General features: G+C 53.7%; 1 protein-coding gene across 1 annotated transcript in view; it reads left to right on the plus strand.

Moving 5' to 3' along the window:
* The first annotated feature begins 732 nt into the window (after positions 1 to 732).
* Positions 733 to 12,845, plus strand: part of AGAP3 (ArfGAP with GTPase domain, ankyrin repeat and PH domain 3) — a 1,011,227-nt gene continuing 999,114 nt past the window's right edge. Inside the window, exon 1 of the mRNA XM_029587235.1 lies at positions 733 to 1,296. Coding sequence (XP_029443095.1) covers positions 1,002 to 1,296 — 295 coding nt within the window. The 5' untranslated portion in view covers positions 733 to 1,001. The remainder of the gene's footprint in view (positions 1,297 to 12,845) is intronic.

The raw sequence follows: 12,845 nt of genomic DNA on the forward strand, positions 1-12,845 counted from the left end.
TTTTCTCTCTTTGCATGGTTTGCTCACTTTCTGTAGTGAGGAAGATGCATGCTCTTCTATCCCTCTTCTGTAATAGGAAAGATGTTTGCACTTTTGTCTTCCTTTAGTATGGATGTTGCATGCACATTTCTCTCTGTTCAGTTGGAAGGATGCATGCACCAAACTCTCTTTTCAAGGCTTGCTGTGTCTTTGCAGTGCAGAGACTGCATGCATTTCTTTCTCTCTTCGATGGGGAGGCTGCATGTAGTTTCTCTTTGTTCAGTGGAAAGGATGCATGCACTTTTCTCTCTTTGCATGGCTTGCTCACTCTGTAGTGCAGTGGATGGATGCAGTTCTCTCCGTGGTGAGGTTGCATGCAGTTTTCTCTGTTCAATGAGGAGGCATGTACTTGTCCTTTGCAAGGCTTGCTCACTCTGCAGTGCAGAGGATGCCTGCACTTATCTTTCTCCTCAGTGCGGAGGCTGCATGTACTTTACCCTCTGTTCAGTGCGAAGGATGCATGCATTTATTTCTCTTTGCATGGCTTGCTCACTTTCTGCAGTGCGGAGGCTGCATGCATTTCCCTCTCTGTTCAATTGGTTGGATGCATGCTTTGCACCCTCTCTGCTGCAGGGAAGGGTTTGAACCTGCTCTTGCTCGCCTCCTCTGCGTGGGACTGCATCTCGGGGGTCATCCACTGATGCAGGAGAGGGGGACGCTGTAACGCGTGCGTGGGCGTCAAGGCGTGCGATGACGCAGACGGGCGCGCGGAGGGGGGCGTGGCCCGGGCGGCGAGGCTGCGCGCCGATTGGCGGACGGTGTTGCTGTTGTTGCTGGTCGCGCGGCGGCGGCTGTGCGCGTGCCGCTGCTCTTGGACGGTCGCGAGCTGCCGGCTCGGCGCGAGACGCCTTCCTCCCTCTTCCATTGGCCCTGGGCTGAGTTCCGTTAGCGCCGCGCGCGCCTCGGGGACCGAGAAACCGTTATCCGCGCGGCTCGCCTCCCTCCTCCCCCCTCCCCGCAGCATGAACTTCCCGCAGGCGGCGGTGGCGGTGGGGCCGGCGGGCGGCTCCGGGCTCTCCTCGCAGGGCCCGGGGGCGGCGGGGGCCGCGGCGGCGGCAGCTGCCGGGCTCCCGCAGCCCGGCCTGCCCCCCGCCGCGCCCCCGCAGTTCCTGCTCTCCAACTCGGCCGCCATCCGCGCCGAGATCCAGCGCTTCGAGTCCGTGCACCCCAACATCTACGCCATCTACGACCTGATGGAGAGGATCGAGGAGCCGGCGCTGCAGGGCCAGATCCGGGAGCACGTCATCGCCATCGAGGGTGAGCCAGGGGCAGGAGGGCAGCGGCATTCAGACACAAATCATGGAGGGAGGCAACTGGAGGCAGTGCAGGAGGGGGAGGAGGCGGGGAGGGGGCTGCACAGAGTGATGGAGGGGGAGGAGGCGAGGAGGGGGATGCACAGAGTGATGGAGGGGGAGGAGGCGAGGAGGGGGCTGCACAGAGTGATGGAGGGGGAGGGAGCAGGGAGGAGGTGAGGAGGGAGCTGAACAGAGTGATGGTGGGGGAGGGAGCGGGGAGGGGGCTGCACAGAGTGATGGAGGGGGAGGAGGGGGCTGCACAGAGTGATGGAGGGGGAGGAGGTGAGGAGGGAGCTGAACAGAGTGATGGAGGGGGAGGGAGCGAGGAGGGGGCTGCACAGAGTGATGGAGGGGGAGGAGGCGAGGAGGGGGCTGCACAGAGTGATGGAGGGGGAGGAGGCGAGGAGGGGGATGCACAGAGTGGAGGGGAGGAGGCGAGGAGGGGGATGCACAGAGTGGAGGGGAGGAGGCGAGGAGGGGGCTGCACAGAGTGGAGGGGAGGAGGCGAGGAGGGGGATGCACAGAGTGGAGGGGAGGAGGCGAGGAGGGGGCTGCACAGAGTGGAGGGGAGGAGGCGAGGAGGCGGCTGCACAGAGTGATGGAGGGGGAGGGAGCGAGGAGGGGGATGAACAGAGTGGAGGGGAGGAGGCGAGGAGGGGGCTGCACAGAGTGATGGAGGGGGAGGAGGGGGCTGCACAGAGTGATGGAGGGGGAGGGAGCGAGGAGGGGGCTGCACAGAGTGATGGAGGGGGAGGAGGCGAGGAGGGGGATGAACAGAGTGGAGGGGAGGAGGCGAGGAGGGGGATGCACAGAGTGATGGAGGGGGAGGAGGGGGCTGAACAGAGTGGAGGGGAGGAGGCGAGGAGGGGGCTGCACAGAGTGATGGAGGGGGAGGAGGCGAGGAGGGGGCTGAACAGAGTGGAGGGGAGGAGGCGAGGAGGGGGATGGACAGTGGAGGGGGAGGAGGCGAGGAGGGGGCTGAGCAGAGTGGTGGAGGGGGAGGAGGTGTGGAGGGGGAGGAGGCGAGGAGGGGGCTGAGCAGAGTGGTGGAGGAGGAGGAGGCGAGGAGGGGGCTGCACAGAGTGATGGAGGCGAGGAGGGGGCTGAACAGAGTGATGGAGGGGGAGGAGGCGAGGAGGGGGATGGACAGAGTGATGGAGGGGGAGGAGGCGGATGGACAGAGTGGAGGGGGAGGAGGCAAGGAGGGGGCTGAGCAGAGGGGAGGAGGGGGCTGAGCAGAGTGGTGGAGGGGGAGGAGGCGGGGAGGGGGCTGAACAGAGGGGAGGAGGGGGCTGAGCAGAGTGGTGGAGGGGGAGGAGGCGGGGAGGGGGCTGAACAGAGGGGAGGAGGGGGCTGAGCAGAGTGATGGAGGGGGAGGAGGCGAGGAGGGGGCTGCACAGAGTGATGGAGGGGGAGGGAGCGAGGAGGGGGCTGCACAGAGTGATGAGGGGAGGAGGGGGCTGCACAGAGAGATGGAGGGGGAGGAGGCGAGGAGGGGGCTGCACAGAGTGATGGAGGAGGAGGGGGCTGCACAGAGTGGTGGAGGGGGAGGAGGCGAGGGGGCTGCACAGAGTGATGGAGGGGGAGGGGGCGAGGAGGGGGCTGCACAGAGTGATGGAGAGGAGGAGGGGGCTGCACAGAGTGATGGAGGGGGAGGAGGCGAGGAGGGGGGCTGCACAGAGTGATGGAAGGGGAGGAGGCGAGGAGGGGGCTGCACAGAGTGATGGAGGGGGAGGGAGCGAGGAGGGGGCTGAGCAGAGTGATGGAGGGGAGGAGGCGAGGAGGGGGCTGAGCAGAGTGATGGAGGGGGAGGAGGCGAGGAGGGGGCTGAGCAGAGTGATGGAGGGGGAGGAGGCGAGGAGGGGGCTGCACAGAGTGATGGAGGGGAGGAGGCGAGGAGGGGGCTGAACAGAGTGGTGGAGGGGGAGGAGGCGAGGAGGGGGGCTGCACAGAGTGGAGGGGGAGGGGGCGAGGAGGGGGCTGCACAGAGTGATGGAGAGGAGGAGGGGGCTGCACAGAGTGATGGAGGGGGAGGAGGCGAGGAGGGGGCTGCACAGAGTGATGGAGGGGGAGGAGGGGAGGAGGGGGGCTGCACAGAGTGATGGAGGGGGAGGAGGCGAGGAGGGGGCTGAGCAGAGTGATGGAGGGGAGGAGGCGAGGAGGGGGCTGAGCAGAGTGATGGAGGGGTGGAGGCGAGGAGGGGGCTGCACAGAGTGATGGAGGGGGAGGAGGTGAGGAGGGGGCTGAACAGAGTGGTGGAGGGGGAGGAGGCGAGGAGGGGGCTGAACAGAGTGGTGGAGGGGGAGGGAGCGAGGAGGGGGCTGCACAGAGTGGTGGAGGGGGAGGAGGGGGCTGAACGGAGTGGTGGAGGGGGAGGAGGCGAGTAGGGGGATGGACAGAGTGGAGGGGGAGGAGGCGAGGAGGGGGCTGGACAGAGTGGTGGAGGGGGAGGGAGTGAGGAGGGGGCTGAACAGAGTGGTGGAGGGGGAGGGAGTGAGGAGGGGGCTGAACAGAGTGATGGAGGGGGAGGAGTCGAGAAGGGGGATGGACAGATTGGAGGGGGAGGAGGCGAGGAGGGGGCCGGACAGAGTGGTGGAGGGGGAGGGAGTGAGGAGGGGGCCGAACAGAGCGAGGGAGAGGGCGAGGGGGGTGCCTGACAGAGTGATGGAGGGGGCTGAACAGAGCGATGGAGGGGGGCGAGGAGGGGGCTGAACAGAGCGATGGAGGGGGAGGGGGCTGACCAGAGCGGTGGAGGGGGAGGTGGCGAGGAGGGGGCTGCACAGAGCGGTGGAGGGGGAGGAGGCGATGGAGGGGGTGGTGGTGCCAGGAGGGGGCTGGACAGAGCGATGGAGGGGGTAGGGAGCGCCAGGATGGGGCTGGACAGAGCAATGGAGGGGGAAGAGGCGAGGAGGGGGCTGGACAGAGTGGTGGAGGGGGAGGGAGTGAGGAGTGGGCTGAACAGAGCGATGGAGGAGGTGTGGAGGGGGCTGAACAGAGCGAGGGAGGGGGCTGAACAGAGCGGTGGAGGGGGAGGAGGCGAGGAGGGGGCTGGACAGAGCAGTGGAGGGGGCTGCACCGAGCTATGGAGGGGGTAGGGAGCGCCAGGAGGCGGCTGAACAGAGTGATGGAGGGGGTAGGGAGCTGCAGGAGGCGGCTGGACAGAGTGCTGGAGGGGGTGGGGAGCCCCTAGGAGGGGGCTGAACAGAGTGGAGGGGGTAGGGAGCCACAGGAGGCGGATGGACAGAGTGATGGAGGGGGTAGGGAGCCCCTAGGAGGGGGCTGAACAGAGTGATGGCGGGGGTAGGGAGCCGCAGGAGGCGGATGGACAGAGTGATGGAGGGGGTAGGGAGCCGCAGGAGGCGGATGGACAGAGTGATGGAGGGGGGAGGGGGCTGGACAGTGATGATGGGGGTAGGGAGCGCCAGGAGGGGGCTGGACAGTGATGGAGGGGGTATGGAGCACTAGGAGGGGCCTGGACAGTGGTGGAGGGGGTAGGGAGCACCAGGAGGTGGCTGGACAGAGTGATGGAGGGGGTAGGGAGCTGCAGGAGGCGGCTGGACAAAGTGCTGGAGGGGGCAGGGAGCCCCAGGAGGGGGCTGGACAGAGTGATGGAGGGGGTAGGGAGCGCCAGGAGGGGGCTGGACAGTGAGGATGGGTGTAGGGAGCGCCAGGAGGGGGCTGGACAGTGATGGAGGGGGTAGGGAGCGCCAGGAGGGGGCTGGACAGAGTGATGGAGGGGGAGGAGGGGGTAGGAGCGCCAGGAGGGGGCTGGACAGAGTGATGGAGGGGAAGGTCATTAGGAGTGTTGGTGGGATTTGAACCCTGGCTTCCCTGGTTCGCAGCTCACTGCTCTAAAAGTGATGGAAAGGGGAGGGAGTGAGGCTCGGGATGGATAGAGTGAAGGGGGGAGAGGATGTGGTTTAATAGAGTGGTAGGGTGTGAGAGAGGGAAGGTAGTGAGGCTCGGGATGGATAGAGTGAAGGGGGAGAGGATGGGGTTTAAGAGTGGTAGGGTGTGAGAGAGGGAAGGTAGTGAGGCTCGGGATGGATAGAGTGAAGGGGGGAGAGGATGGGGTTTAATAGAGTGGTAGGGTGTGAGAGAGGGAAGGTAGTGAGGCTCGGGATGGATAGAGTGAAGGGGGGAGAGGATGGGGTTTAATAGAGTGGTAGGGTGTGAGAGAGGGAAGGTAGTGAGGCTCGGGATGGATAGAGTGAAGGGGAGAGAGGATGGGGTTTAATAGAGTGGTAGGGTGTGAGAGAGGGAAGGTAGTGAGGCTCGGGATGGATAGAGTGAAGGGGGAGAGAGGATGGGGTTTAATAGAGTGGTAGGGTGTGAGAGAGGGAAGGTAGTGAGGCTCGGGATGGATAGAGTGAAGGGGGGAGAGGATGGGGTTTAATAGAGTGGTAGGGTGTGAGAGAGGGAAGGTAGTGAGGCTCGGGATGGATAGAGTGAAGGGGGGAAGAGGATGGGTTTAATAGAGTGGTAGGGTGTGAGAGAGGGAAGGTAGTGAGGCTCGGGATGGATAGAGTGAAGGGGGGAGAGGATGGGGTTTAATAGAGTGGTAGGGTGTGAGAGAGGGAAGGTAGTGAGGTTCTGGATGGACAGAGTAATGGAGAGGGAGGGGTTGAGGCTGGGGATGAATAGATGGATGGATAGAGGGGAAGGGATCTGGAGAGATGAGAGGAGGTGGTGGTGATGATTTTGGAGATGTTTGAGGGGTGGGAGTTTCCCTCCTCATTGGCTGGATGGAGAATGTTGTCCAGATGTGGGTTTCTGCGGGGCAGCGGGTTCTTGCTTTCTTCTCGCCGATGTTTACCGTTTTTTTGCTCTTGTCTGGAAAATATTTTGTTTCTGCTTCCGATGACCTTGGAGTGGGGGAAGATTTAGTTCCCTGTCCCACTGGGTTTGGGAATTGGGGCATCATGTGATCATCCTCAGCCTTCTTGTGCTGAGATGCTGCGTTTCTCATGTCCTCCTTCGTGCTTTCTCTTGTATTCAGTAGGTTTTCTTTCATGATGCTCCTAAATCATGAGTTTCTTAAATCAAATACTGTACAAGCTGCGTTTTTTTGTGTGTTTTCTATTGCATAATGGGGCTGCTTGCTTTCTCTGAATCGCTGTGAATGTTTCTAATATGGAATCCATATTAGGAGTTCAGGAAGGATATGACTAATCCCTTTTAAGCTCATGTGACAGAAGGAGCCAGCAGATGTTAAAGCGCTGAAGCCTGATGTTGGGATGGGGCACGTGTAGGTGGTTCTGTTCCATGCAGAGCTTCGTCACGTACTGTTAACTGGGGGCACGCTGGCCATGGAAGGAGATGCTACATAATTAACATTTAACATGATTTCTGCTTTTACTTACTGTAAAAAAACTGAGCGCTAAACTGTGTGCAGTAAGCTAATGGTATGCAAATGTATCCGGCGTTAAAAAATGCGCACAGACTGGAAGATGTGTGCAAAGAAAAGACCTAGCGTACAGCAAAACATTTTCTTGTAAACCTCTAAGAGCCTGTTTGTAATAAATTGCCTCAGGTCTTCGCAAACTTTACTGCCAATGCAGTGAGCAGTTTTGCATACAAAAAACGTGTGCACAACGATGGGTCCACACTAATGATGGCATTACCTATTACTCCCCCAGTGCAGAGAGGAGCGCAGACTTACCTTGTGTTCTCTTAGCTCTGGAAACCTAACTCCTAGTCCAGCTCCAGGGCTAATGTTAGTCTATGGGCAGAATCTGGGACCTGTACTCAGGATTTTATGTGCAGAAAACCATGTTTTGCACACACATCAGTGCATTTGTTCCTGGCTGTGTCATTGCTTGAAGCCGGTATCCTATATGCTGGCAGTCGGTTGTAATATCACGTGCTGAGCTATACTTTCTGGAAGAAAGGTGCCATTTAATAATGTAGATAGTTTAGTATGCACTGTAAAGCAAAACCTAGTCAGGATAAGTATTCGAGTATTTCATGTTGGTAGTATTCTTTGTAGTGTCTGCGGTATCTCCTAGATAATCTTATAGAGACCAGAGTAGGCAATTGGAAGAAACTTGGATTTAATAGAAATCTAGCCTTCTTTCAGATAGTGAACTATTAACTAGTCTTTTATTTATTTTTTATTTATTTGTGTTTTTCTATACCGGCATTCACGGGAGTTCGTATCATGTCGGTTTACATAAAACAAGGGGTGATCAATACATTATAACGTACATAATTAAAACATAAGAGTATACATTACAGGAGTATAACAAGTGCACGGAAGAAAAAAAAAAAAGTCTTGGATCACCATAGAAAACGTGAGGCCCATTTTTATAGAAATATATAATATGACTGCAAGGCTTATCTAGCCTGACCAATTTCTTGTCCAGTTGCAGTATTGCAGACCTTACTCCATCTGTGCCCTTACCCTCTCTTCCCTGCCAAGGCAGCCTTTTACACTGTTACATCACGTACTGGTGATATTGCAGTACCCTTGAGTGTCACATTGAGGAACAAGCATGGAACTCGGGTTCATCTTGAATGATAAATGACCCTGTCGTTTCTGCTGCCCATTCTAGTGAAGGAAAGGTAAAAATATCAGAGGCCTTTTCTGAGAGACTCAAGTCACAGCAGTCACTCCCGTGGTACCATCTTGTTTTTCTTGTGTAGCTTGATACATTTTTTCAGAAATTGTCTTTTTCTGTTTCTTCATTATGCTGGCAGAGGAGGGTGTAGCTGCATGCATGAAGAAATGGATCATGGATTTGTGCATGCAGCCGTGCATCCCCACATGGACTGCAACATCAGCACCTGTGGTTGGGGGATGTGGTCATCAGCATCATTGCAAGATAATGTTTCAGCCAGACCTGAGCCGAGGTCTTCTGATGGATTTCGAAGAACCTGGCCTTTTCACGTAGATGAGCATCTGAATTAGCCATGCTGTCTGGGTATGTCTTCTGTGCCACTAGGTGGCGGAGCTATCTCTAAGTCTAATAAAGTCTTTTAGCTAGGAGCTCCCTCCTGTATATTCTCAGGATTGCCTCAGGCTTCTTAGTCAGTTTTTTTCCGCGCGATCGTTAGCCTCGTGGAGCTCCTCTCTCCTGAGAGAAACTGAAATTGTGAGGAAAAAAAGTTTTACAGAAGTTAAACGAACAGATCAAAAAAAGCAGCAGTTTAACATTACTGGGGTCTGCTGAGCTATGCCTTGTCCAGGTTTTAAATTTTGCTCGTGTGGCCATTCATCTTGTTCCCTGTATCTCGGACCCCAACATGATCAAAAGAACTATGTGGACTGCGGACGCAAGTCCCCACGGGCTCAAAGACAGCGAGCTGCAAGGATCCAAGACTTAAAGTCCAGAGTTTGAGGCTCTTATGCCACTTCTGAAGCCTCTGTTCACTCCTCTCCAGGTCCTAAGCAAAGAAAAAAGGACCCGTCATCGAGGAGAGCCTCTTCAGTTGACCCCCCCAGGTCAGGACACCGTTTTTTGACCGCTAGCCGAGAATTAATTCAAGGCGCGGGGGATGCGTCGGTGGCACCACAGCCATGTGCTTCACCGACGCATTCGACTAAATCGACGCATCGATGCTCTGGGGATAGAAGAGCCGACGCCATATTGAAGCGTGGGATTACCGACGCGCTGAAGCATCAACGCAAACCAGATACTGCGTCGAAGAAGCATCGACCCGACGCACCATCAACACATTCGATATCTGTGCAGAAAGGACATTGCGATGCAATCTGCTTCAAGAGACGCATCTGCGACGCAACCAACTCCTATCGATGCACCAGGGGTTACCCCGACGCAGCCAACTCTTAAATTACCAAAAAAGCACCATTCTGGTCATAAAGGGAAGAAAGAGGTTTCAACACCCTTGCTGGTTGAATCCGAGGGAGAGAGATCACCAATCCGCCTCTCGGACACATCTTTATCACCTGGATTGTCGTCTTCTGCCTCTGTATCATCCATTGGTACGCAGATTCCAGGAAAGGTTTTGCCTTCACCGCCACCATCAATGCCTGCACCATCTCCCAGCCATCTACATCGGCCTTAGCAACACAAGTAATGTCTCAAATCACCACCATTCTTAGTCAATTTTCACAGTCTGTAGGAACATCGGCGCTACCACCTACAGGACCTCCACCACAACCTTTATCTGTTCCAGAGGATCCAGCATTACCTGGTACGGCACCAAAAAGCCTCCCACCTTCACAGTTACCATTAACAGAGTACATATCGGATTCGGATACTTCCTGAAACTCCTCAACGGGTCACCAGACTTACCTCCACAATCTTCTTCCCCTCCGGAGGACCTCCTCATATTCTCAATTTATTGACAAAGTTGGTCAGATATTAAATGTTGAAACCAAAAGGATCCCGGACCCCTGACAGGAAATGTTGGTCATCCTGAAAATCTTTGACGTTCTCAATGAGCCGGTGGCTTTACCACAACACCAGGTTTTAACAGCATTAATGGAAAAGGCATGGGACACTCCCTTATCAACCCCTCCAACATCTCGGAAGGTAGACATTAAATACCAGAGGAAAGATTCTTCCTTTCATGCTGTAGTCCAGCTTCCAAACCAATCAGTCGTAGTCGAATCTGAGATGCAAGAAGCTCGTAATGCAAAAATATGTTCTAACATTCCTCCAACTATGGAAAATAGGTCCCTAGATGATTTTGCTAAAAAATCCTTTCAATCTGCAATGCTCAATGCCAGGATACAAAATCATCAGTTTTCTATGGCTCAATATTTATTTGAGAATTTGCAGGCATTAAACCCACACCTACAACAAGGATCTACAGATGACACATTACCTACTCCATACTATATCTTGGAAGAAGGATTAAGGCACCTTTTAAGATCGATTCATGAGGGCTTCGATATATCGGCAAAATCTTCAGCTAATGCCTTAGCGGCACGCCATCTTACATGGTTACTCTCCAGTGCCATTCGTGATGACGTCCACGAAAAGCTCGCAAATTTACCTTGTCGCCCAGTTAATTTGTTTGGTGACCAGTTTACAGCTACTGTTACAAAGCTTAAGGAACAGAAAACTGCGGTCCTTTCTTTAACAGCACCTCAGCATTCCACCACAGCACGAGGTCAATAGACTATTCCTGTTCCTTACAGGAAACCAACCTTCAAATCTTATAAACCATATTACAAACCTCAAACGTACTACCCATCAAGGCAGCAACCGTATCAACAGCCAGCACCTCGCCAGTGGGCAAGCAACCCCCGGCAACCTCGGTAGCCGACTAACACTCAGCCAACAAAACCTGCTTCAGGATTTTAAAGATTGTTCTGCCACCACCACTACCAGTAGGAGGGAGATTATCCAATTTTCTTCCAGCCTGGAGCAAAATAACATCATATCAATGGGTACTATCCATAATTCAACATGGATATTCTCTCCACTTTTCCTCCCTTCCTACCCTTCCACAATGAATCCATCAAAAAACTTTCACATCTCACAAATCTCATCTTTTGCAGGAAATACGACTTCTCTTACAAAACAATTGTATTCAGAAGATACCTTACCCAGAGAAACATCTAGGGTTTTACTCCCAATATTTCCTAATTCCCAAGAAATCAGGAGGACTACGACCAATCTTAGACCTTCGCTCATTCAACAAATATCTCCAGACAGAGAAATTCAAAATTACTTCTCTCAAATCCATTCTTCCCTTTCTTCAACCCAAGGATTGGATGTGTTCACTGGACTTGAAGGATGCATATGCACACATACCAATGCATCCCAATTCCAGGTGTTACCTGTGTTTTTTCAGATGGAAAATCAACACTTCCAATACAAAATCCTTCCATTTGGCCTCTCCTCTGCCCCAAGAGTGTTCACCAAGTGCCTAGCAGTGGTGGTGGCTCACCTTCTACTACAGGGGTTGCAGATATTTCCTTATCTAGACGATTGGCTGATTGTCTCGTAATAGTGTTTGATTGCCTGCTACTATCGTCTTCGAACGATTTCGTGCCTAGACAATCTCGGCCTTCTCATCAACTACGAGAAGTCAAATCTGGAACCCACTCAAACTTTACAGTTTATAGGAGTCCTCATAGACACAGTCCAAATCAAGGCATTCCTGCTGCATCCGAGAGCATTAACTCTTTCGACGCTAGCTACAATTCTTCTTCGCAATATGACAGTACCAGCACGCCAGGTCCTCACTGTTCTTGGACATAGGCTGCATCCATTTACGTGGTTCCAAATACACGCCTACATGTACGCCATCTGCAGTGGGGGTTGAAACATCAATGAGACCAATTTCTCCAACCATTGTTGACTCCAATCTCATTGACCGACAGCAAGAAACAGGACCTGGAGTGGTGGCTACTTCCAGGATCACTACAAGCGGGCTCCCCCTTACGCCCATTACGACATCGGATCATACTAGCCACAGATGCATCCCCCACAGGATGGGGAGCACACTTAGACCACTTACAGACCCAAGGTCGGTGGACTTCATATGAACGGACACTGCACCTCAACCTCTTGGAACAGAGAGCAGTACGTTACGCCATTCGAGCCTTCGAAAACTTCCTTTGGGGAAAAATTGTAATGAATCACATGGAAAATCAAGTTACAATATTTTATTTATTTATTTATTTAAAGGTTTTTTATATACCGGGGCACGTTAGCAACATCACCTCGGTTCACAGTGTAACATAACATAGCAACAAGCTTTACAATAGTTTAATGACTAACAGAGATTAATCTAAAAGGATAGGGTAAGCAGAGTTATTATATGGGAGAAATTCGTATATTTTAGACAAAGCAAAAAATCAGAGAAGTCTAACTATTAACTATTTACATGAGCAAAAGGAATATAAGCGGTAAGGGCTTGGGAGAAGGATATCAGGGAGGGAGGAGGAATGATGGGGGTGGGATGCGGGGAACAGGGATGTAGGAGGAAGCAGGGAAGAGACAGGTGGGTAGCTGAGGTAGATATATTAAGGTGTGTCATCTCTGTGTTTTACAAAAACAAAGAAGGAGGGTCCAGTTCATGGAACCTCTGCAAGGAAACAGTTCAGATTCTGGAATGGGCCCACGACAGGCTCATCTCCCTGCAGGCAACTTATCTGCCAGGCATTCACAATTCAAGAGCAGACAAATTCAGCAGAATTTTTCACCCCCATGAATGGGAGCTAAACCCAGAAGTGACCAAACACATATTCTTGGTTTGGGGGCTCCCATCCATAGACCTCTTTGCAACAGAAGTCAACACAAAACTAAAGACCTTTTGCTCTGTCTACCCGAGTCCACACAGACTCGCTCCGGATGCCTTTTTAATCAGTTGGATGCACAGTCTGTTATACGCATTTCCTCCGATACCTCTCATCGATCGAACGACACAGAGATGCATCGAAGACCAAGCGGATCTAATACTAATAGCACCTGCATGGCCAAGGCCATGAAAGGTGGAAAGAAGGCAAAACGATTACCGGCATGGTTAAAAGGGGAGGTGAAAGAAGCTATTTTAGCCAAAAGATCTTCATTCAAAAATTGGAAGAAGGAT

This window comes from Rhinatrema bivittatum, chromosome 2, assembly GCF_901001135.1.
Source record: "Rhinatrema bivittatum chromosome 2, aRhiBiv1.1, whole genome shotgun sequence".
NCBI classification, from domain to species: domain Eukaryota; kingdom Metazoa; phylum Chordata; class Amphibia; order Gymnophiona; family Rhinatrematidae; genus Rhinatrema; species Rhinatrema bivittatum.